The 26,956-nt window shown below is 39.9% G+C and overlaps 2 protein-coding genes across 2 annotated transcripts in view; both read right to left on the bottom strand.

Moving 5' to 3' along the window:
• Positions 1–26,956, bottom strand: part of LOC124222247 (protein Fe65 homolog) — a 201,529-nt gene that overhangs the window by 149,385 nt on the left and 25,188 nt on the right. The window lies entirely within an intron of this gene.
• LOC124222249 (uncharacterized) lies at positions 10,373–21,003 on the bottom strand. Its single transcript, XM_046633042.2, has 2 exons — positions 19,430–21,003; positions 10,373–13,704 (listed from the first exon to the last, which is right to left on the bottom strand). The coding sequence occupies exons 1-2, from the start codon at positions 20,955–20,957 to the stop codon at positions 12,161–12,163; spliced, it is 3,072 nt and encodes a 1,023-aa protein (XP_046488998.2). The 5' UTR covers positions 20,958–21,003; the 3' UTR covers positions 10,373–12,160.

The following is a 26,956-nucleotide window of genomic DNA, read 5'->3' as shown; positions in this document are numbered from 1 at the left end:
ACGAGCCTGCAACAGCGGATCGAATGAGTCAGATTGATGCATTCGCTGTTCTACGTGAATACCGAACTCACCGTTCTGTGCTATTTATCCTCTAGGCGCTACGCGTCGATCCTCTAAAGCAATTCGTGAAAAACCGCAAGTTAGTACTTGTCGGACGTCTTACCCTCCGGTAAATAACCGTAAACGGTGATGAAACGGTGAGCAACATATTTCAACCCTTGGCCATTCGCATTGATCTTAACTCGATAGATGTTTGCAGAATCGTCTGGCGAATACGTTTCGCACGAATAAACATTGTTTACCCTGTAAGTTGATATTATTCCCGTTTCGAAGCTGTTTGCACGTGTTCTTATTATGCACTTGATGCGAATCGGGTATATGTAATATGTATGTACGCTGCACGGACCCTCGGCTTCTTCCTACCGCGATGAATATACGGGAGTGAAGGCGTACCAAGTTTAGTTTTAGTACTCCACATCTTACCTTGCATAAACTAGATTAGTTCGCAAATTTTCATCTCATACCGAATATATGCAGTCGGGGAACGAGATTAATATGCATATTGCAACGCGCTACACCCCCGACTTCTAGGTGTGCAGACTCGGTCTACCATAGATGGATTATATCTCTTAAAAATTCTCACTTAAATTTGCGTACAGGTTACATGTTATACCTACAGGTATATAATCCCGAACCTTTCCATTGCCGTAATAATTTCTCGCGCACCTGCAGCCTCGCGTTGTTTATAATAACCGCATTAATAATGGCAACAATAATATTTATAAGCTGCCGCTCAAATAACACCGGCATTAAATCAATTCGTTTTATAAAATATGGATACCTATAAATATATCACTTGAATACCTGCGGTGTACTCGGTACGGGTTTTACTTCCCGGTATAAATTCAAGCGTAAATGGTTACTGCCCGACAGACCGTAAAACGCGCTGCGTACGAAATGATTGGCCATATTTTCTTCGTATAATTCTTATTCTTCCGATATGTTGAAAACGATCGTTATTAATTGCGGATGAATAAGACCGGTTACTGCAAGATTTTCGCAAGCAAACGTGAGAGAATTAAGTTCGAAATAAACGAGACTTACACGCTTTATCGTACCTTGAAATCTGACGACGTTATGCTAGGAAGGACAAGCAGTACAGGCACGAACCTTATCGACAACCGTGACATTACATAATAAATACGTAATCGATGTAATAAACGTCGTTGCTACCTAGCATCGATTTGTCTTCCGAGGATATGACAAACGATGGAAACATCGTCATCGTTCATTCCGGGAAGGGGGAGATCGATTTTCTCATCAGACACACAAGTCACTAGGCTATTCTCGACCAGGCAACGTCTATACGTATCTATAATCCCAGCAATTTTCCCTCTCTCTTTTCAGGCGGAAAACTCGAGAGGGGTTGGCTGGTGTGAAGAAGTTTCCGTCATTACAAAAGTCCGTTTACCTCGAGCGAAGGTCCACCCAGATTCGAGACACGAATACACGTCCGGAGGAGGAGAAAAGGATGTGGAAGTAGGAAGGCGGAGAATTTCACTCTTCAAGGAGGGTTTCAGGGGGTGAACCTGACCCGAGAGGACCTTGAGCCTAGACGGCGGGAGCGCAGGGCGAAGAAGAGAAAAGGCGGAAAAGGGGTAGCTCCGTGAAGCAAGGGGTCAGAGGCTACAGGAATCGGGGAGGGGGGCAGTTTACGAGTATTTTACGCGGCCCACAGTCAACAGGGATCGAACCGAAAGTCCTGGGATCAATACCGGGCAGGCACGCCGCTACCGTTTCTGACAGTGCTCTTGAACTTCCGAAGCAAATGAAAGTGTGTGGTTTCGGCTGAGTTTTTTTTAACCCTCTTCCCGACTTCTTTTTGCTCTCCCCAGCTCTCGCGAATCCGCCGCCGACGTCACATGAGTCATCCCAAGCGATATGCTATTTTCTGATTTCGAAGGTCTGCTTCTAGATCCTTGGAAATATTCTACGTTTGGACTGTTTCTCACCTTTGCTCTCACTTTTCTCTCTCTCTCTCTCTTTTTCGCCCGGCCTATCGGAAAGTTTTGCGAATTTGAGTCTTGATTTTTTTTGCACCGGGTGCAGGAGCGTAATCGTAGAATTTGGCACCTCGTGAACCGAGTTATATTCTGGGGAGAAGAACTCCGTCGACGCCGTACCCCAGCTGAGAAAGAGAATGGAATAGCTCCGCTTTCTATACCTTTCACCCCCTTTCATCCTGCCTCCTTCTCAACCTTTCCTATTTGTCTTCCCTGAGTATGTCAATGAAATCCCTCAATTTTTCAGGATCCCTACGAAATAGGATATTTTATGAATACCTTAGACGCGATGAAAAATTCTTCATGCTAAAATCCACGAGGATCATGCACCTGGGGATCGTGCTTCCAGCTGCTTCGGGATTAAAGGTTTTACACCTGATGCTAATTGTCTCATAGAAACTTAAATTAGCCCGTTTGACGTACCTGACGTCATTTTCATCGTGATATTGATGTCATTTCAGTTTGCCCAATATTGTTAGTATTTTTCTGGGAATTCGAAATTCGTAATCCGCAAATTACATAAAACTGACCGCAATCTCGCGCGCGAAGAGAATAAAATTATTTGAAAAATATTGTGACCTCATTTTGAAGAATAACAAAGTGATCGTTATGAAAAAATCTAATCGGTCAATAATTCTGTTCACTCTGTAATCTGACAGGTCGTTCAGCGTTATTAGATTAAAGTTTTTCTCCATTCAATCGAGTAGATCGCAGGAACAAACGTGTTTCCGAAATAGCCTTGCAGGGTCTGAGAGGCAGCTCCCTAATGAAAAGTCCGGGAGGGGGTTGTGTAAAAAACGAGGATATAAATTTGATAGAGTTCGTTTTTTCGATGGGAAAACTCTCCAACGTTTCTCCATAACTTAGGCGTGACAGTGGTTTTTAAGCTTAGTTTTTGGATACGATTTTAGATCACCTCGGGGCCCGGAAAGGGAGCTGGGTGTTTGCACCACGCTTACATCCCTCCTCGAAGAAGATCTACAAGATAGGAAATCAACTTGAATATATCAGGCAGAATGGGATGTCTCCTTTTTTCCCCTCCTGTTCTCTCTCGCTCTCTCTCTCTCTCTCCGTCTCTCTCACTTCCTGCTTTTCTCTCTCACTCTGAAAGAGGAATCGCTTTGATCCACGGGGGAACAAATAACGCCTAACGGACGGCTTCCATACGATTCACCGTCGTTGTTTCCTCTCTCTGGAAGATGAGCATCCGCTGCACCCTCGCCTAAGCAACAAAAACTAACTGCTTTTGACACAGGAAAGTTCTGTTTCATGCGATTTGTCAAAGTTAGCATGGTTCTGTTTCCCCCTGCAGCTGTTGTTCCGCAACAACCCGCCACCAAATCCCGGAAATTCTTCATAGGTATATATATATATATATGGGGCAATCCGTGCCAACTCAACCTACCGCGGAACTTGACATTTTTAATTTGGCTGAAGCTTGGCTATGTTTTTACATTCCGTAAAAACGGGTTTCCTTGATTTTTTTCAAATTTTTTTTTCCAACCGTTCATGAGATATGAATTTCTTAAAATATCAATTTTTTTTTTTTTGCCAAATACTTTAACTTTTTGAAAAATCCATCAATGTGAAAGTTTTGTTTTTCAAAGTTTGTCCTTGCGAAAGACATTTTTAAAAGTGAAATGCCAAAAAATATCCCAGACTTGTTTCCTCAAGTTTTATTGATTCTAAAATTAAAATCTTTGTTTTTAATATCAGTGTGACAGATTTTTTTTTTTTTTTTGAAAAATTCACACGAATACTAGTGTCTATTCGATAAATTTCAAGGCTGTTTTTAACGTGGGGAAACAATTTTTCCTATTTTTTTATTCAATTACATTTTACGAATTATTCTTTTCTTCAAAACTTCAAATATTAAGGTAAGTGTACCAATTATTGACCACTTTTGGTTGTATCTGGTTCATCCTTGGTTCTAAAATTACCAAAATATAAATTTGTGGTGTCTAACCTTCTAGCAATTGGCTTCAGTCATCGAGATGTATCTTATACAACGTCTCATTCGACGTTGTAATAATAAAAAGTTACAAATTAAGGTAATCGGAAGTTGTGAAATCAATCAATCAGTCTGTTCAACAAAATTTTTTATTTTTGTTTTTTATTTCATTTTCGTGGTCGCTTACATATGCTACATATCAAATTTTGAAACAAATCTCAAATGGTATTTCTTTGGGATCTATCATGATAAAAGACTGCGATGGCGTTGAGGGTACGATAAAAAGAGCAACAGCACGAGCAAGTCTTCAGTTGCCGTTTAATCAACAAAATTTCAATACCTCAAGAGTCATATGAATCAGTAAAAAAAACCAACTAAACATGAAAGTAAGATTTTCAATAATTGAAGATTGATAAAGCCACGAAAATCTTAATATTTGATATACGAAGATTGAAACAATAACAGGAACTCAAAAATTCCATTCTAAAAAAAAGATGGATCTTTAACATTCACAGTGATTTCGAACTCATATAAAAATCATTTATGTAAAATATTCAAACGATAACGGAAATCAAAAAAATCATTTATAAATAAAAAAGAAACCTCGTTCGAAATACTGATTCATTACTTTTACAACTTCCGATTACCTTAATTTGCAACCTTTTTACCTATAATATATTGAATGAGACATTGTGTAAGACATTAAAAGTAATATTAGAAGTTTTAAATGAAGAAAATAAATCTCACCAACTTTAAGGATTCAAAAGAGAAAGAGAAAGAATCGTTTCCCCACGATGAGACCAGCCTTAGAATTTGTGGAATCGACAGTAGTATTTTTGATGAGCTAAATAAAAACCGATGGATACACTGAAGTTTGATAAAGAGATTTTGATCTTGAAATTCAAGAAACTTTGGTAAAAAAGCTTTTGATATTTTGTTGCACTGCATTTTCAGAAAGTACATGCGAAAACACACGATTTGAAAAAAACAAAAACATTCGTGTTGATATATTTCTTACAAAGTTGTAAGCATTTGAACAAAAAATGTTAAAATTTTGAAAAATACTAAGATACAGTTTCAGCCAAATGTCAATTTTCGCAATAATTTGTGTTGCCATGCAACGCCTCTATCTATCTCGAATTATTCCCGTAACTAGACTGCGAATATGACGGTACACATGATTAGAAAACTTTTACATGCACACTACCTACAGAGTAAACGAAGTGAAAGTAACGATGGAAAAAAGAGAATCCCGAAAGAAGAAAAATCTGCCGCAATTGGAGCACAGCTTGAAGGCTATCGGAAAACACGGGCAAGACGCTGTCCTTTGATCTCGGCGCGTAAGAGCTGACAGAGCAGCGATACTCGGTGTGGTAAAGATAGCTCTGCCGACTTGGCAATAGCAACGGCCTGTAGCGTCTAGTAATTAGGTGGAGCAAGCGGCGGCTAGGCTCCATTGTGCGAGGCAAATGGGCTGTTTAGCCTAGATACACGACTCTATCCCTTGTTATTGTGCATGTAGCAGAGCCCGGTCGATCGATCTCTCATCCTCCTTTCCCACGTTCACCCCCCTTCAAACAACGACGACGATACCTTCTCCTATTGCCGCGTATAAAGCACCATATTGGCTGCCCCGGCGTCAACTTGAGAAACTCGAACGAACTCGCTACCATCCTACCCTTCTATGCGATCCCGGAAGATAGGATATCGAGATTAAAAACGAACGTTCGATCTCACTATCGGATAAGTGCCAGCCAAATTCATTTTCGTAAAAACATTTTGCTATCAGCCATCTTAATCGCGGTAAACTTGCGGATGTGTTACGATTTTGTCAATCATACAATTGTCAACTGTTTGCCACGTTTATATATGTATCATTTTTTCTGTTTCATTCTTGTTAATGTGAAAAAATTCTGAAGTTAACGTTTTCATTGAGCTTTGAACTAAAATTCTATTAGTTATAAATTCATTTGACACCTGACAATTATTGTTATTATTGTTGTTTTTTAATTCTGTCAATTCATTCGTTTCATATATAAAGTGTTTACAATTAGTAAATATTGATGTTTGAACGTTTTGAATTCGTTGAGAAATTTGAACCTGTGCAAACATTGCAGTCCATGTTTTTAGATCGGCAATATTTTTTACATCTGGGTAAAATCAATTGGCATTCAGTAAGCCTGTATCCTCTTCGCATTGGCATATTCTACTCGTTTCCCGAAAACTTTGCTCCCCGGTCTCTTATCTTGATTCTTTGGCTCGCTTTCTATAGTCGTGAAATCTTCGAACCCTCGATAAATTCATAATGAATTCGATTGTGAGGGGCAAGTCTCGCGAGTGCGATATTTAATTCGGAAGTCAAGGGGAGAAAATTTCTGAGACTGAGAAAGAACGTTTTACCGGAACGCAGGCGCTGCTGGCTGATTATATTTCGTTTGGAAATAACCATTTCGTTTTAACTAATTTTACTCGTAACAAAGTATTCGAGCTCATCAAAATGCCGCAAGTATGAAGATTTCACGAGATAAGCGAGTATCGAATGTACCTAACGAGTAGTTTATTGATAATGCTATTACTTGTATACCAAATTGTTCGTGATAGGCAAGACACGGTTTCATCAAGATCTTACAAGAATGACTCAAACGGTGCTGAACGCGTTTCCCAACTTGTGTAAATGAGAAGTTTGCGGTACGATTCCAGCGTTTATTGAAGAAACACCGACGCACACTTCAGTGATAGCGGGCTAAATGCCGAGCAGCGAAATGAATCGTCATGCCAGGAAGTTCGATGGAATATTTAAGTTTGTACTCTCAATGGACTTGGTTTGATTTCGCCTGACAATGAAAGCCGTTTACGTTAATTTGCTGTTTTTCTACAGCCTTAAATTTCTCGACGAAATCTTGAATGACTCCTACACTGATTGTTAAGTGGATTTCGAAAATTTAGACGCACATTCATTTTTTTAGCTGTCAGCATTTGACAAGAGACTGCATCCCTAATTCATAAAATCATTGCTATATGAGTGCCTTTAATTATCAGGCGAAGATATCATCAGGGAAAATCATCGTGTACGTATTGTAGCCTCGGATAAAGACGTCACGCATAGGGTCCGCATGTATGTACAGACGTTCGTTTCATAAATAGTATTTGCATAAAATACAAATTCCTAAGCAGGCCAAGCTTACATAAGGCTGCGTTTACTCGGAGATTGCAGATCACAGGAAACATCGCGTACCGTAAATTTAATTAAAGAAGTTTAGTTTTCGGTGGCACACCAAGTTGAAAATTTTCTACAACCGCTATGATTGTTACAGTTTTGTCGACCTAATGCAAACCCCTCATGAGCGTAAAGTAACATCTCTTTTTATGAAATTGCAATAAACTGTTGTTACCACCGGCCGTATTAAATAATTATTTCATGATAAGTAATAATTGTTTATTTTTTCAATAAATAGTCCCGCTTCTTGATCGTCATCACCATACGTGATTAATTCCGAGGCCTTGGATTACCGCAATTCACTGACAAAACATTATTTACGTGGGCTTTGCATGCTCCCGCAGTTCTCCAGCTCGAGTAGTCGTGAAATACTACTTATTGTTAAGATTGAGTCGAATTGGCTTTTTCGTACGCGGCCGTATTTCCAAGGTACATTTTTTGGTCATCGTTGGAATAGCAGCCTTTATCTGAAGAGTGGCTCACCTCTGACCAGGACAAGTGCGATAACCTTCCCCAAAAATAAGAAATACGAATTTACGTCACTCTTGTTTGTTCTCCTCAGAAAACCGTTCTGAGACAAACGCGTCAGGATTTGGACAGTACTCAGAGTTGCTAAGTAAGCCTGTAGTCTTTATAACAAAACTAGTCTCAGGAGTAACTCGACAGGTGATCCCGTCCAAACGAGTGAGCTCGATTTCCTTGGTGCAGCGTTTCATCACAGTAGCAAAGACAGGAAAGACTCACCCCGACTCGTTAAGAACCATATCCATGTACGACATATCTTGAAGAGCCTCGTAGATTAGGGCACCACTTTTTTTGATTACGGTATCGACTCCTCGCGAAGACGTTGTTGAACAAATTGATAAGCCAATTGATAATCGGCAAAGCTTATGATGATGCTGGTCATTTCGTAACCATCAACAAGAAGCAAAACCGAGTGGATCAAGACCACATCGTCGAGCAGTGTACTGCTTTCTTCGCCTGGATCATCAACTGCGGAAAGTCCGGCTGCTCAATGCCTTGCGCCTCTTTGTCTCAGCACGTCTTTCATGATTCCTCTGCGGCCTGGGGCGATTAAAATGAAACCCCCGTGTACATTGCTTCCCGATGTTTCTTGTGAATCGATAATCGTTTGACGAATTTCGCGATTTATTACTGGCTTGGCTGATTATTGCCCTCCAAAATAAGTCAGCGAGAAGAGATTGTACCGTGTTATTTCGTGATGCAGTCAATAGGGACCTGTAATTATAGGTAAATCAGGATACGTATCTAGCTGGCTGACAGAAGAACATTGGATCTGCTCACAGAGTCAACCTGTATCCTGATTTGCTTGTAATTGGGGGTCCCTGTGTGACGCATCGCGGAAATAAATTTATACGTCTGACTGGTGATCAAAGTCAAGCCGATATTCTGACTGATTCTTTACATTTAAAGAGCAAATCTGTTTGTACTTGGGTTATTCAAACTGTTTCTTCGTACCCTTTCGGCAGATAGGCAGCGCTTGTAATGCGATAGTTCTCAAGCCTGTTCCATTTTGTAAAAACTATTTACTTCCGAGCAGTTTAGGGTAGATCTAAGTCACCCTATCTGTCTCCTTCGAGCCTCTCCTTTAATCAAGTATTATATATTTAGCGATATTGCGGAAATAGATTACATTCGTAACTGGAGAGTGAATTATTGAACCAAACAGAGATAGGATTTAGGTTTCATAAATCGCAGAAAGATAAGAAAATAAATGTCAAATCACATTCAATACAAAAGGAAATTGAGGATTCAATTATATTATCTTTTAACTTACAAGAGTCCTGAATTCTACATGCCCCATAATTCTGGAATTTTACCTGTGTTTCTTTGTTTCAATAAACGGAGATTATATAGAAACTCTGAAGGGATTAGACCCGAGGAAGAAATTCGAAACACCCTGAGATTCTTATCTGCTCTCCGATTAAGACATCTATTGCTTTTCCCAATTAGTGCCCAACTACAAAAGCGAGCCAAAGCGTCTCAGTATCTTTGACGCATGTATGATACCACTTGACATTCCACAAATTTTCGTAAAACTAATCAAAGACGTATGGTCTAAGTGTTGGTGACATTTTTCAGTGATTGTTTATTCACGGCCTATTTTTTATAAGAATGTTGAGGGAGACATGCGTAAGTGTCATCGGTAAAGATTGCTCCTGATAGCGGTGTGAGAAGAAGGCAGAACATCCCCAATTTGCAAAAAAAATAAAGAACAATGTTATTTGTTCAAGGCTGCCACTCCCTGTATTGCTTGTTTGGTAGTCAATAATTCTCGCCATAAAATTGACAGATCGATTGTCTGGTTTGAAGAGGGCTGCAGGTGACAAACTTGTCGTGTGAACGACAAAATTTTTATTATTTGTTCAAGTGTCAATTATTTATAAGTTATTAATGGCAACAGTCTTATGTGTACGTTTCTATTAGCAGAACAAAAAATGGGGATTCATCGCCTGGTAGAACGATATGAACATCTTTTGTGCACGCTTTGATTTCATGTTAGTCCGGTCGGGATGTAGATTTGAAATTGCATTGATCAAACACCACAAATTTATTTTTCAAATTATAGAGGGAAGTGGTGGAGATCATTAATAGTCTAAATCCAGATTTTCAACCAGATTCTGTAGGAGCTTTGGCCACTATCTTTAATGTAAGCGGGAATTTGTTTTTGTCAAATAACTCGTTTATTTTCAACTTTTGAATAAAAATGGTAAAATCCAAACTTGCAGGAAGTTCTACTTTATTTTTCGAGACCCAATAACTACCGGGCAAGCAATACGGAAAGTGGCAGACTTTTGCCCATCTACCGGTGGATCATTCATCAATTCAACAATGTTTTGAAGATGAGGTTTCAACCGTTGCTGAAAAGCACAATAGAATCATGTATGAAGTACTGCAGGAAATGAGTGCAATGGTGTACCTAAGACATGCGCTACTTGAGGCCGCCGGAGAAGCGGTCAAAATCTGGACATGTAACATTGAGCTGAAACGCTTGTGACGTTGAACGTGGAATACTAATGCAATATTTGGATTTGGATAGCCAAAGGAACAGGGGAACTATTTGGGTGTTCCTAGATATAAGATAAGGAGATTACAAAATTTGTTTCGATTTCCCATAAGTAAAGGGTAATTTCAGTTTAATCAAGAACATTCATCGCCAACTATCCTTACATCGGTAAACATTGACAAATGCTACAATTTCGTTAATTCATTATCTGGTGCACAATTTACAAGTTTTCAATTGTTTACCATGCTCATACAATATTTGTTGTTTTTCTTTAATGTCATTAAAATATAAGTACGTTCACAGTTCTCTGTGACCACAGTATCAACAATTCGGAACTTTATAATCGTAATCATAATCACTACCGACATCCGCCATATCCGACAGGATATGTCCCCGGCAGACTGTACCTGTGTAAGGGAGGGATAGATTGATGACCATCATTATACTTTAATTTGATTCATTATTAATTGAAAATTCTATTGTCCAAAAGTTCTTCCGATGCAAATAAGAAGAATATGTTTATTCTATACGCCCATACATTAATATCACATTACAAGTGTTTCTGGTCAATATCACCTCACTCATTTAATTTTACAATATCACAACCTAGCGATGTACTTAACAAGATTTCATTATTTGTTGTTCCATGTATCGTTGAGAAACTATCTTTCATACGTGATCACGATTTCAAGAATTCTGTAGATGAGCGGTTTGAATGGTATAAATAATTCAAATTCGTGTTATAATTGCACCACGCGTTATCGACTCGACAATATTTTCTACATCCGAGTGAAATCAATCATGAGATTGAGGTTCGTAAGTTTAACGTATCAATGCAGTTTTGAGGGAAATCGTTGTTTCGATATTTCAGGATTATCTTAACTGCGGTAAACTGTAATAAGGTGAAAGCTACACAATGCAACACATATTTATCAATCAACTCAACTAATTGAAAGTTATTCTGAAATTTTAAAACTGGTTTCTTTGGTGGTTTGTTACGTTTACTTGGCTGCCTTAAAGCTCCTGATCAATTAGCATTTTTGTAGCAAGCTTGAATCCCCTTCGCATTGTTATGTGTATTCTACTCGTTTCCTTAGAACTTCCCTGCCTAGTCTCTATCTCGATTCTGCAGCTCGTGCATTACTATAGTCGTGAAATCTTCAGGCTCTGGATAAATTTATATCGATCTTTATTGCAAAGGGCAAGTTTTACGAGAATGTCAAATTCAAAAAGCGTAAGCAGAAAATTTGTAAGATTAAAAAAGACCTTTCTACCAGACTGTACATGCTGCTGGCTGCATTGTATTTTAAACGAGAGTAACGCTTCGTTTCAAGTACCTACTGAGATTCAATCCGAAGTGTTCAACGATAAACTTGTCGAAATTCAACGGCAGTATTACCGTTCAACGATATTGTCAAGGGACGTAATCGTGGACACATTGTAGGTAACCCCTCATAAAGGCGTCATGCATATGACCAGCGTATGCGTGCAAACGTCCGTTTCACAAATAATATTTACGTGAGATATAAATTCCTAAGTAGGCCTATACACGCCTCCGTTAAATCGGAGACCGGATATCGTAGGTAATATCACGTAGCGTGGTTCTAATTAAAGGGGAAGCGTATCTTACGGCAAGACTCTGAGATGAAAATTTTTTACAATGGCTCCCGCTGGTTCAGTTTTAGCAGTCTAATCTAAGCCTCTCATCTGTGTACAGTAACAGCCATATCAAATACAGCAATAATCTATTGTTACCACTAAATATATTGGTTGACTATTTATGGTTTAGAATAATTTGGATTTTAGGAAAATACACAATCCTATTTAAGGCCGCCAGAACCAGGTCCCATCAATTGAGAGACCTTGGATCATTGCAGCTTACTGGCTGTCAGAAAGACTTTTTATACGGGTTTTAAATTTACCCACAGTCCTCCGAGTGGCAAAGTCATGAAAAATCTAGGGTCGAGTTGGACTGGCTCTTGAGTACGCGACGATACGTCCAAGGTGTATTTTCGAATGATCGTCGAAATACCAGCCTTTATCTGAAGAGTAGCCAACCTCTGGCCGGGACAGATGCGATAACCTTCTCCGAAAGGAAGAAATACGAATTTGTGACGCCATTCCTTGTTCTCCTCAGAAAAACGTTCCGGGTCGAATACATCAGGATTTGGCCAGAACCTGGGGTCCCTATGTAAGCCTGTAGTGATTATAACAACATTTGTCCCAGGAGTGACTTGACAGGTAATCCCGTCCGAACCAGTGAGCTCGATTTCCTTGGTGCAGCGTTTTATCAGGGTAGCAAAGCCAGGAAAGAGTCGTGCTGACTCGTTAAAAACCATATCCATGTACGACATATCTTGAAGAGCCTCGTAGGTGAGAGAACCATGTTTTCCCATAACGGCATTCACTTCCTCGCGAAGACGCTGTTGGATTTCAGGGTGGGCGGCCAATTGATAAAGGGCAAAGCTCATGGTAGTGCTAGACGTTTCGTAACCATCAAAGAAAAACGAGGAGGCGTGAGAAGTGATCACATCGTCGTTGTATTCTTCATTGAAAATGGGGTCAACTTTTCCGAGGGTCCTTACCTGAATCATCAGTTGCAAAAAGTCGGGTCGCTCGATGCTATGTGCCTCTCTCTGCCTCAGCACGTCTTTTACGATGCCTCTGAAGAACTTATCTGCCTTCGTCGGTATGACGCGCATCCTGAAGAATTGAGCGGCAATCGGAATGAATAACACGAATATTTGCTTCATTCCTTTCCAAAACGACGGTTCGAACATAATTCTCCCTATTTCTCTGAACGGTCCGTCTTTCTCGCTGATGAAACTACCGCCTTCAACACCAAACGCCGCAGTAGCTACGACGTCCGCGGTAAACTTCGAGCAAAGATCTTTCAGTTCCAACTGCACTTTTTCGCCACTTTTGCTGCATGATCTTTTTAAATAGGATGACATGCTGTCGCAGACCCCTTGCACGGACGCGTATAAATATTTTAGCTTACCCGACGTAAAAGCGGAGGTTAACTGCTGCCGTGAAGTTTTCCAACTGTCTTCATTGGTGAAAAATGGATTGACAGCTATCAAAGGGTCGCGGTTTTTGTCTATGTCAAAAGCGTTCTCAGCAAAATTTTGGAAATTCTTCGTCAGCACGTTCTTCACCAATTCCGGATCGCGCAGGATCAAAGCTGGAGTTCGCAAATTATAGAAACCAACCATACTGCTCTCCGGAAACTGGTTGTAATAGTCCCGATACATATCGGCCGAATTCTTCGTCATGAAAACCAAAGGCCACATGTGTCCGAGTCCCGGTACAGCCCCACTTGCACATGGTATTGATTTATTTTTCCAATAATTGAACGTACTAGTAGAATAATAGTACAGAAGGTAACAAGCTGCTATAATAAGCGCGAACACGCAGTAGAACTGCTCCATGGCTGATCGTGACACTTACTGACGATCTAATTCCCGAGCTGCGCTTAAATAGTGTTACGAAAAAAACGAACTGCGATAATCGTATATGATAACAGCGTCATTTGAGCTCATACCGCAGTACTCAAACCATGATCATTCAAATACAGGGTCAGGATAGCGATAAAGATCCGTGGCCAAAAAGTAAAGGTCAGGTTGTATGTACTCGTTTTTTTTGTGAAAATAAAAGGAAAAAAAAAAGACGTGAATTCGATGGACAGGCTTACAAGACAATATTAAGAGAACGATAATAAATACGAGTTTGACTCTCTGTTGAATAAATTAAATATAAATAACATGTAAATGGAATATAAATAAAATATACGTAAAATGGTCGACAAAATTGTAAAGGTAAAATAGTATAGATAAAATAGTTCGGATAAACCGATTGATAAATGGTAAAAACAAAAGTCTACACATAAAAAAAAGATCAAAAGTTATTCATTCACACATCCAAACATTCACACAATTTAAAAAGACGCCTTCAATACACAAGACGTTAAAGTGAACTGTTCCCTTGTCTTTGTCGTCGAATACCGTTGCACCAGATGAATCACTTGCCAATCCGGGGATTATACTCTTCGCCACTCTCGTTTGATGGATGCTTAGAAATCTTGTGTCCACCTTCAGGTTGCGTCGTTTATTCACGTTGAGATGGGAGATGAGAACAGCAGGGATCGTGATGACGTCGAAAATTCAGTGAACTGGTACTGTGTATTCGGATCTTTAGGAAATCTTAAAATCGACTTGGTTTTCGACTTCTGCGGAGTATTATAACTGTCGGGCCGTACGGGTTGGTGTCTTTCCGCAGAGTCTTCGAAACGTTCAACCGTTTCTCCCGCCAGACGCCTGGATCGGGATGGCTGTGTCCAGCAAAACTTCGCGGGCATTTCGAATTTAGAATATCGTTACAAGGTCTTGAACTTACGTATAATACAACAGTACGTTACGATAACACAGGTCTGCAACGGAATCCTCATTCAAACAATCATATTATAGACACGACGGTTTTCACATGCCTAACCTATAACTGCTTTTCAATTTTCGCCGTCACGTGTACATTACATGACACGATTTTTTTTATTTACTGTTAAAAATTGAGAACTTGTTGTGTTTTGTTTTTGCATTTACACTACTTCAATCAATCTCAATAGTATTTGTACATGAAAAACCAGTCCGAACTGATAGATAGAAAAAGAAAGATATCGCTTGACGGTGTTTTCACACCAAGTCATGCGCCTGCACAGTTCTCGTTGTGATTTTAGATCACGCAGTACGTAAAAAGTTGTCCGGTAGTTATTTCCGTTTCACGCTGTATACTTTGGTTAGTTTTGCACAAAATTTACACCCGTATTGAAACTTTACGTTTTTTATCTTCGTTATGTTTAACTTTGTAACTTTTTTAAAAATAAATATTGTTGCTTTAGCGCTTGATTATAATTCGTTCGCAAAAATGGTGTTCCATTGAAGAAAACATTGCATGAAAAGTATAGATGAGTTTGATGTTCGTGACCGTTTATTATATGACTCAATTTTCGTTGGGTGAAACAGTCAAGGATGAAAAGATGCAATTCACAATGGATTATGCCTTTATTTCGACGTTTCGGCAGGATCCCGCTGCCATCACCAGGTTTCTTGAATTTCAAATAAATAACCGATTTTACATATAGAATTTTCAATTACATTAATGTTCAAAAATGCCACTGTTAAATATTATTAATGAACTATTGTAAAAAACTAAACTGTTCCAAACTTACATTTTTTGACATTCCTTAGCATTCAAAATGTTTATTACAAAAAGGTTTTTTCACAGAACAGTGTAGTCAATAAGACTGTCACAAGTCATAATCCAAAGGTAGACAGTCATAATACTTATTGTTAGTTTCCACCTCGTGGAGTGAAGTTTACCTATTACCAAATTTGTAGGTAAATTTATTGTTCTGTTAGACTAGTTAAAATTTTCATCCAATTATGAACTGGAAAATGTTAATAAGTCATTCAATTGAGTAGCTGGTGTCAGTAAAATATTCCGACAAATTATACGTTTTGATCTTACAGTTTTGTTAAACAACGATTGAGTAACATATTTTTAGAGGTCTTGCAGAGATAATAAGTTCATTCAATCAATTTATGTCATCATCTCAGACGTCTGAAGCTAATTTTCTGAATCTTCACAAGCATGAAATAAAATGCATAACATTATTTACATGCCCCGCTTCCATAATGAATCATGTCATATTTCACTCAAATAACATCAAACTTTAGTTCAACAAGAATTTAGAAAACTTATGAAATTATGTCAGATAAACGACTTTCGTATTAATCGTTTGATAGACCAAAGATCTACAAGATTCGTCAAATAATCGAAGCAGCCACTAATTATCGGCAGTCCTTCAAGTTTGCAGTATTCTATTTTACCTGTTTATCTGTTTATGAAGAAAAATTTAAAACCAAAAATCTCGGAAGACTACTTTACGTGGCCAAACAACGGGAACACTGGAACTAGACCTGAAACCTCGGACTAAAAATTTATTGCAGATGTTACAGCCAGTACCTATAGTATTTAGCACAAAGGATAAATCATTCAAGTATTATGAAGATGGGATGTTAGTAAAAATCGGAGAAATAGCCTTCGAACCTTCGATGATGAGAGGAAAAAAAAATTGTACTGAAATTTTACAAGTTTCTTTAACGCATGTATGATACCACTTGACATTCCACTAATATTCGTGAAACTTAAAAAAACACGTATAATCTGAGAGCTGGTGACATTTTTCGGTGATTACTTATTCACGGCCTATGTTTTGTAAGAATGTTGAGAGAGACGTGCGTAGGTAAGTGTCATAATCAAGTTCCAATTATTATTAAATTATTATGGCAACAGTTTTATGAGTAACGGTTAATTAACCCCCTAGTAGAACGATTTGAACATCCCTTGTGCGCGCCTTGATTTGATGTTGCCGAGTCGGGATGTAAATTTGAAATTGCATTGATTAAACACCACAGTTTTAGTTATCTAATTACAGGGGCGGGGGGGGGGGGGGGGGGGGAGGAGGTCATTGATATTCTAAATCCATATTTTCAACCACATTCTGCAGGAGTTTCAATTACTCTCTTGAATTTCACGGGGAATTTGTTTTTGTCAAATAAGTTCTTTATTTTCAAATTTTAAATGAGAATCGTATTGACCAAACTGGCAGGACATTTGATTTTATTTCGAGAGAATTATCCACTACCTGGCAAGCAATACAGAGAGTGGCAGCCCTGAACACATAATAATTGCGTTCACTGTTTTCTGCAAATTCGGGGTTTTCTGCCTCCCTTCCATACAGCTGTCAGAAATTATCCTTTATACTGATTACGTTTCCACATACCACTATCAATATTCTCACAAAAAATATGCCTTGGATAAATGATCACTGAAGAATGTTACCAGCCCTCCTACAATACTAAAGTGCAGAACAGACCATTATGAATAGCATAAACACGTCCTATAATCGACGTCAGTCCAACACGAAACGTTGAGAATTTAATGGGGAGACAATCACTTTACACGCAGCTTAATCTTTTCTCGAAATGTACGAGATGTCAAGCATTTTATTGAATTTTTTTCCTCATCTGCCAGCGGATCATCTATCAATTCAACAACGTTTTGGCGATGAGTTTTCAACCGTTGCGGAAAAGTACAATAGAATCATGCACGAAGTACTGCAGGAAACGAGTGCAATGGTGTACCTAAAACATGCGCTACTTGAGGCCGCCAGAGAAGCGGTTAAAATTTGTATATATAACATTCAGCTAGAGCGCCGGTAAATTTGAACGTCGAATTACCACAATGATATTTGGATTTGGACTGTCAAAGGAACGGGGGAACTATTTGGGTGATCCTAGATATAAGATAACGAGATTACAAAATTTGTTTCAATCGTCCATTAGTAGCGGATAATTTCAGTTTAATCAAAAACTTTCATCATCAACCATCCTTACATCGGTAAACATTGACAAATGCTGCAATTTCGTTAATTCATTATCTGGTGCACAATTTACAAGTTTTCAATTGTTTACCATGCTTATACAATATTTGTTGTTTTTCTTTAATGTCATTAAAATATAAGTAAGTTCACAGTTCTCTGTGACTACAGTATCGACAATTCGGAACTTTATAATCGTAATCACTACGACATCCACCATATCCGACAGGATATGTCCCCGGTAGGCTGTACCTGTCTAAGGGAGGTATGGATTGATGATCATCATTATACTTTAATTTAATTCATTATTAATTGAAAATTCTATTGTGCAAAAGTTCTTCCGATGCAAATAAGAAGAATATGTTTATTCTATACGCCCATACATTAATATCACATTACAAGTGTTTCTGGTCAATATCACCTCACTCATTTAATTTTACAATATCACAACCTAGCGATGTGCTTAACAAGATTTCATTATTTGTTGTTCCACGTATCGTTGAGGAACTATCTTTCATACGTGATCACGATTTCAAGAATTCTGTAGATGAGCGGTTTGAATGGTATAAATAATTCAAATTCGTGTTATAATTGCACCACGCGTTATCGACTCGACAATATTTTCTACATCCGAGTGAAATCAATCATGAGATTGAGGTTCGTAAGTTTAACGTATCAATGCAGTTTTGAGGGAAATCGTTGTTTCGATATTTCAGGATTATCTCAACTATAGTAGACTGTAATAAGGCGAAAGCTAAACAATGCAACACATATTAGTTAATCAACTCAGCTCACAGCAAGTCATTCTAAAATTCTAAAAGTGGTTTCTTTGATGTTTCGTTACGTTTACGGGACTACCTTGAAGCTCGTGATCAATTAGCATTTTTGCAGCAAGCCTGAATCCCTTTCACATTGACATGTATATTCTACTCTTGTCTCGATTCTGTAGCTCGTGCGTCACTATAGTCATGAAATCTTTAGGCCCTCGACAAATTTATATCGAATTTTATTGTGAATGGCATCTTTACGAGAACGATAAATTCAAAAAACGGATGCAGAAAATTTGTAAGATTAAAAAAGACCTTTCTACCAGACTGTACGTGCTGCTGGCTGCATTGTATTTTAAACGAGAGTAACGCTTCGTTTCAAGTACCTACTGAGATTCAATCCGAAGTGTTCAACGATAAACTTGTCGAAATTCAACGGCAGTATTACCGTTCAACGATATTGTCAAGGGACGTAATCGTGGACACATTGTAGGTAACCCCTCATAAAGGCGTCATGCATATGACCAGCGTATGCGTGCAAACGTCCGTTTCACAAATAATATTTACGTGAGATATAAATTCCTAAGTAGGTGCGTACAGGCTTCCGTTAAACTGGAGAATGGAAATTGTCGGTAATATCGCGTAGCGTGGTTCTAATGAAAAGGGAAGGGTAGCTTGCGGCAAGACACTAAGATGACAAATTTAAAAAAAAATGCACAATCAATCTGGCTGGTTCTGTTTCAACAGCTTAATTTAATCTAATCCTCTCATCTGTATACAGTAACACCTCCATTAAATACAGCAATAACCTATTGTTACGACTAAATATAGTAGTTGACTATTTATGGTTGAGAATAATTTGGATTTTAAAAAAATACACAGTCCTATTTGAGGCCGCCACAACTATATCTGATCAATTGAGAGGCCTTGGATCAGTGCAATTTACTGCCTGTAATAGACTTTTTAAATGGGTTTTAGATTTGCCCAGAGTCCTCCGAGTGGAGAAATCATGAAATATCTAGGGTCGAGTTGGATTGGCTCTTTTGTCCGCGGCGATACGTCCAAGGTGTATTTTCGAATGATCGTCGCAATACCAGCCTTTATCTGAAGAGTAGCCAACCTCTGGCCGGGACAGATGCGATAACCTTCCCCGAAAGGAAGAAATATGTATTTGTTTCGCCCTTCTTTGTTCTCCTCAGAAAAACGTTCCGGGTCGAATACATCAGGATTTGGCCAGAACCTGGGATCCCTATGTAAGCCTGTAGTGATTATAACAACATTTGTCCCAGGAGTGACTTGACAAGTAATCCCGTCCGAACCAGTGAGCTCGATTTCCTTAGTGCAGCGTTTCATCATAGTAGCAAAGGGAGGAAAGAGTCGCGCTGACTCGTTGAGAACCATATCCATGTACGACATATCTTGAAGAGCCTCGTAGGTTAGAGAACCATGTTTTTCGATAACGGCATTCACTTCCTCGCGAAGGCGCTGTTGGACTTCAGGGCGAGCGGCTACCTGATAGAGGGCAAAGCTCATGAGAATGCTAGACGTTTCGTAACCATCAAAGAAAAACGAGGAGGCGTGAGAAGTGATCACATCATCGTTGTATTCTTCATTGAAAATGGGGTCAACTTTTCCGAGAGTCTTTGCCTGGATCATCAGTTGCAAAAAGTCGGGTCGCTCGATGCTATGTGCCTCTCTCTGCCTCAGCACGTCTTTTACGATGCCTCTGAAGAACTTATCTGCCTTAGTCGGTATGACGCGCATCCTGAAGAATTGAGCGGCAATCGGAATGAATAACACGAATATTTGCTTCATTCCTTTCCAAAACGACGGTTCGAACATAATTCTCCCTATTTCTCTGAACGGTCCGTCTTTCTCGCTGATGAAACTACCGGCTTCAACACCAAACGCCGCAGTAGCTACGACGTCCGCGGTAAACTTCGAGCAAAGATCTTTCAGTTCCAACTGCACTTTTTCGCCACTTTTGCTGCATGATCTTTTTAAATAGGATGACATGCTGTCGCAGACCTCTTGCACGGACGCGTATAAATATTTTAGCTTACCCGACGTTAAGGCGGAGCTTAGCTGCTGCCGTGAAGTTTTCCAGCGTTCTTCATTGACGAAGAATGGATTGACACCCAACAGGGGGTCGAGGTTTTTGTCTATGTCAAAAGCGTTCTCAGCAAAATTTTGGAAATTCTTCGTCAGCACGTTCTTCACCAATTCCGGATCGCGCAGGATCAAAGCTGGAGTTCGCAAATTATAGAAACCAACCATACTGCTCTCCGGAAACTGGTTGTAATAGTCTCGATACATATCAGCCGAATTCTTCGTCATGAAAACCAAAGGCCACATGTGTCCGAGTCCCGGTACGGCCCCACTTGCACATGGTATTGATTTATTTTTCCAATAATTGAACGTACTAGTAGAATAATAGTACAGAAGGTAACACACTGCTATAACAAGCGCGAACACGCAGTAGAACTGCTCCATGGCTGATCGTGACACTTACTGACGGTCCAATTCTCGACCTGCTCTCAAATAGTGTTAGGAGATATGAACTGCGATGATCGTGCATTATAACAGCGTCATTCGAACTCCAACTCCAGTATTCAAACCATGATTAATCAAATACTAGGGTCAGAATAGCAATAAAGATCCGTTGCCAAATAATAAAGGTCGGGTCTTGAACTTACGAATAATCCAACAGTACGATATGATAATCAATAAGACTGACACAAGTCATATCATTATTTTTAGATATTATGTGAATTGATCGTTCAATTAAACTAATTAAAATTTTCATCTAAGTAAGAACTGGAAATTTTGTTTCAACTCATTCAACTGAGCCACTAGTGTCAATAAAATATTTAGACGAAATATATGATTTCATGCTGCAGTATTATCAATCAACGATTGAGCAACATATCTATGGAGGTCTTTCAGAGGTGATGAGTTTATTTAATCAATCTACGTCATTATCAGTGCGCTACTTGAAAGTAAAATTAAATGATATTAACCAGTAGGCCAAGTAGAAGAGTTCCAAATTTTCGATTTCTATAAGTTTTCACCATTTTTTCGTTAATGTTTATAACAAGTTTTGTTCGAGCTAACTAGACAGAGAAAGAGAGAGAGGGTATAAAGGAGATTGTGGGGCGGAGGAGGGGAAAGATGAGATAGAAATTCTATTCAGAGCCTTTTTGCAAATTTATTTCATTTTATATTTCATTTTCACTCTTTACATATTGGGGACTGACATGATGATCAATGGGTTTGGGTTGCTGCTTCTACTGATAAAGTAGCGTAAGTTTTGCATGGTTTTGAGATCTAGCGACGACTCAGCCGGCTCCAACCAATCACCAGGCTCCGCAGTTCAATCCACCACTTGAATGCGGCCGCGGTGAACTCCTCCTCACATGTAGGCATATATATGATAAAGAAATATACATTCGAGATTCACCAACGTCCATTTTCTCCGTCTAAAAAAATTAGATCGAACTGGCTTACATCACTTGTATTTTCAACCCTCGTATAAATAAAGCTGTAGGCAGCAATGCGTGTGCAAGAAGCCGAACCCTTCGATCATCGTGTCAATCCTCAAGATGAGAAGTGAAAATATAACGTAAAACAAAATAAATTTGAATAAAGACTCTGAATAATCAAAAATTCCACCTCGTACTCCCCCTTCTCCCCTCCGCTCCTCCTGAATCATTATTCTGCTCCGTCTCTCTCTCGTTACCAGCTAATATCACTTCCTCCCCTACTCTAGATACATTCAAATCACAACTTTTTGCACATTTTTTGCAGCTAGAGCAGAGTTTGTTAAGTGCTCAAACGTTATAAATCCATTCATTAAATTCGGCATGAATTATTTCTGATTTCTTCTTGGTTCGGCTCAGGTCTGTGTATATTAACAATATATCATTGCTTTGTTATATCGGAGAAAAGCCTCGGAAAGGCGAAGAGGATGAAAAATGATCATCCTGATGGGGATTACTCATGTTTAAGCGTGACGATCCCGAACACGTCCGGTCAGCTCTCTCGCTTGCCCGTGACTGTCGATTTCGTCCAAGCGTTGTTATAAACAAACCATTCGCTTGTTGCTAAGATCCCGTCATTAAGCTATATTCATAGCTTGCAAATTAACGCTTGACGCTTGATACAGTGGACTCATCGAGAGTTCAAATTCAAATACATTTGATTTTGTACCGAATGAATATGTGATCTTTCAATTTTCTGAGTTGGACACGCACGTCTCTAATTGGCAGTAGAAACGATTGGATTTTGGTTACCAGCGAGCAAGAGGAAGTTGCCACCTGACAGTAGCCGCGAGGATGTCTTGATTATTCCTACCGAGATGTAGGTAGATAAAACTTCTACGCATCCATATATCGCTATACATACTTTGACTTACTCTAGGGCTGAAGGTACACGAGAAACCACTCCAACCAACGCCAGTATACACGCGAGACGTACTATCTACCGTAGTAAGTGTGAGTGCCAGGTAAAGTGGAACCCCGTCCCAAGGATTCCCTTCAGTTTTTGCGGAATCCCCGCGGTTAATTTTTTCCATTTCAACCTTTCCGTAGTTTTAACGTTCAACCTTCGGCGAAGGTCTTCTATCCGGTGCGTCGCAGGATCTTCCGCTCTGGAGTGTAAATATTAAGTTGATGAATGAAAGGAGAAGTCCCAAGAGTGACTATGTGCGTGACGTGAACATACCTATGTAGTATTGATTTAACGATTGGACTCGCGAAGCAGCCTTCTGCTGATTTTTCATAACGCGAGGCTACGTTCGACATGCTGCGGTCACAATAAAGAGACATTACTAAAGTGGCTGACCCGTTCAATTGCTGTCGTCATCGTGTCGCGCAGAGCTTAATAACTTCAGCCAAGGACGCGCATCTGCAATTGCTTCATCATAAGGAATTATCTTGTAAATGTGCCGCGTCATGTCGTAAGATCTCCATACAAATGCTCCGAATTTGCCCCTTAGTATCATTACGCTCACAATTCTTACCCTTATTTTCCTTCACCCTAATACCGAAGATCTCTGTGACCGCAATATCTTTTTTTTACTCCTCTATTTTTCACTCAATTCCTGATTGCTCCGTCTGCTCTAATTATCGTGTTTTTTCCTCGACGATATACTTGCATAATATTACCATTTATGCCAAAGTTTCGTCTTGTTTGTTCATCCTTTTTTTCTTTTTTTTTTGTTTTTGTAAATAACCCAATTGAGAAAAATGGATAATCACATATTTTATTACAATCAAGGTAAAATCAATTTGTATAAAGGTGCTCAGAATTGTAATCCGCATTGAGGAGTTATTGATGAAAAAGATCGAATTCGAATACGTGAATAAAAAAGGAACGTCAGAATTATGCGTAACTTTTCTACGGGAAATGAAATGATTCTCTCCTCTGCGCCCTGATCTTCCTCGCATATCCTGCTACCCTCTGACGATCGCCCTCTCTGCACAGTGGGCAACGGGATAGTCTTCCCTTGGGAAATCAGAGAAAGATGCACTGCGTGGCGAAATCCTTAGCTACACGCCTCCCCGTACCAAAGGTCCGACATCCCGACCAGTAGCCCGTCAACCTCCATTAGAGGCTACTGTAATGATGACCACCCACCACAAATTACACATCCCTGACTCCTCTTCGACCCTCTGAAAAACTTAGTTATTTAGACTTACATTCCTTCGTTATTCCCGCGTTACGTTATTCAATTTGTGCCTACTTGAGTCCGAGTCCCATTTTCAACACACGGCAATCGATGATTCAAATGGTCGAAAGCCATAAATGACGTCGACAAACGTTCATTGAGTAAAATTTAAATGTAAATGTAAGAAAATTGGAGGATACGTTTTCGTCTAAGTGTCGAAATACCGTGAAAAAGAGGAAACTACACCGCCGTGCTGTGATCAAACCGATTTCGAAGTGAACAAATTTCCGCCCGAAGGTCCAGCGCAGTGCAGGAACGTATCGACTCGAGTATTGGAATAGCTTTCCAGCATCTCGGCAGGGCAGTTCAGCTTTACACGTGGGTGTAGACAATACGAAATTGCACTGCCTCGGTGAAATGGCGGAGGGATTGTGTCCGGCGAACAAGGGGCCGACGCCAGATGAGCATGGGTCGAGTCCTGCGGGCAGGACTAAAGTGAAATACCGGTACTACCGGACGAGGACACCGGTCAATGCCCGAGGCTCTCGTAAGCGCTAAAGTATTCGCCCCTGGTGGCTATTTGTCCGGTAAATACGTAATGCGCATAATCCATACGAGATGTAGGTATACATTGTCCATGTGCTTGCACGCCATCCTGTGGGCGTAAGCATCTCTGGTTTGGATACCTACGAGTCATGGGCACCATTATGCAATTACTCGAGTTCAGAAGTCGGATATGAAGTGAGTAAAGTTTCCTGACATTGATTGAATTGGTCCCGAAATTACTTTTCCACTGCACCCTGCTTGGCTGATGTTCTTGAAACCTTTAGTGGAGCATCGGACTAATTCGGGCTTGCACCACTGTAACGACTGCAAATGGTTAATTTCAGAAATCGTGAAGTTCTTTCAGACTTTAAGCCGTTCCCCAATTTTTGAAACAGAAATTGGACATCGCAAATAGGGGTGGTTCAAGAGACCCCAATCACCATCCATTCATAGGACATTTCCAAAAGCGGGAATCCCACATAGACAATGAACCTGCAGTGCCGACTGCGGCCTCCGCAGACTCCCTAAGGGCTCGAGAAATCGCTCAGGTACGCCGTGGTCCTGGATGGAGGCAGAATTGCCTCTTGCCGGAGGGTCGAAACCCGTCGCCCGCATCAACGTGACACCCTACATTCATTCATACCTGTGGAAGGATAGTCCCGGAAACTCTTGTCTTCATTGCATTAGAGACTGTGTAAATGTTCGCTGCATTGTTTGTACGTGGATCAAAGCGAGAAGTCTGAATAGACGGGAAGACGAGCCCTGAAGGGGAGGATTTAATTCCCCGACAAAGTTCCACGCACAAAATCTCCTGTTTAACTATGCGAAGTCTGCAGGCTTCGGGTATGACTATAAGCTCTGCGTCACGTAAACGACGTCTACTATAATACTCTCGGCTTTGATCTCTCTTCGGAACGCCGAGCAAGCAAAAATCCAACCGAAGGAGAGATCTTTTTCTATTTAGAAGTGACACGCCAGTGCAATGCAACGAATCGGTCAAATATCATTCGTTCAATTTTCAATACTATTTCAAAGTATTCGCATGTGTACGAAGTTCGTTTTGACGTCTCAAACATCGTCGAAACGAACGTTCGAAACTTCAGGCACATCTATTCGCATCTGATCGGTACCAACACAGAGTCGAAAAATTCCAGGGGGAACTCGAAATTTCAAGATTCAACTGTTGCCAACTTACTACGTTAGATTTTAAAGAGACAAATATCTGGCCTTGTGAGTTTTTGCTTCAGTCTGTTCAAGAGAAAGGTTTTCCGTTAAAATAGAATCACTTCACATATTAGATTTACCTATAGTAATATTTCGGGGAGTAAAATGGCATAAAAATATTCCAATTCAGCCATCTGGGTGTGGTCGAACGGATACTCTGGACGTTACGAAACTTTTTCAATCACCTTATCGGTCCACCATTTTTAAATATTATCGGAAAGTGCACGACCCGTTATCGCAAGCGCGTTCCAACGTTGATTGCTTCCATCCATGTGCACCGAGAGTTCCTAAAAATTCACCGAGCCTATCTACGAGCCTGAGGGATTGGGAAAAAACGGTAGGAACAAATAAGTAAATGAAAATCATACAGGAATCGTTGCAGCATGGCCGTGGACGGTGAGACTCTGGAGGCACGAGAAAGCAATCAGACTGCAGATTCTGTGACCACAAACGAAATTACCCGACCTCTGTGCGCTCGTAGAGCGAGCATGCAGCCCTCGTGGAAAGCAATTAAATTCTTAAATTCACTCCCGAGCGGTCAACCATCGAAGGCATCAACAATGGATGAAATGTATAATTAACTAGTTGCGGAACGGCCGGTACATTTCGCGAATCGCAATAGATATAGGCATTATAACCTAGTCGTGGAGTATTCTTCATGCCTTGTACGCCACCCTTACGGTTCGCGTTTGTTACAAGCCTGCGTTCATCACGCTGCTTTGTTCTCGGATTACGAATTATTAAGCTCACCACGGCTATGCTGGGATTCTCCATTCTGTCCGACCGGCTCACCACAAGCCCAACGGTTTCTACGTATCCGGGTGGAGAGCGTAAAATACAGACCTTGAAATCTCTCGTGTGCTTTTCAAAACTCCGGTATACTTGTATCTAGAAATAGATTTCTCTGCGCAATGATTTCTCTGCTAGGAACTTTATATTGGTGATAGTTCTAAAATCAAATGAAGTATTTCAAATAGAGAATGAATCCTCTTGAACAGGGATGGCCAACAAATCCTCAAATCTTTACCACAGAATTAAATGAAACATTTTTCGA

Source organism: Neodiprion pinetum, chromosome 6 (assembly GCF_021155775.2).
Source record: "Neodiprion pinetum isolate iyNeoPine1 chromosome 6, iyNeoPine1.2, whole genome shotgun sequence".
In the NCBI taxonomy this organism is placed as follows: domain Eukaryota; kingdom Metazoa; phylum Arthropoda; class Insecta; order Hymenoptera; family Diprionidae; genus Neodiprion; species Neodiprion pinetum.
Note: the sequence above shows the minus strand (reverse complement) of the source record. Positions and strands in the feature narration are given on the sequence as shown.

Coding starts and splice junctions, on each gene's coding strand:
- LOC124222249 (XM_046633042.2), bottom strand. CDS start 20,957: ATGGAGCAGTTCTACTGCGTGTTCGCGCTTGTTATAGCAGTGTGTTAC. Junction 13,705..19,429: donor GGCAAATCTAAAACCCATTT/AAAAAGTCTATT, acceptor ATCGTCAGTAAG/TGTCACGATCAGCCATGGAG.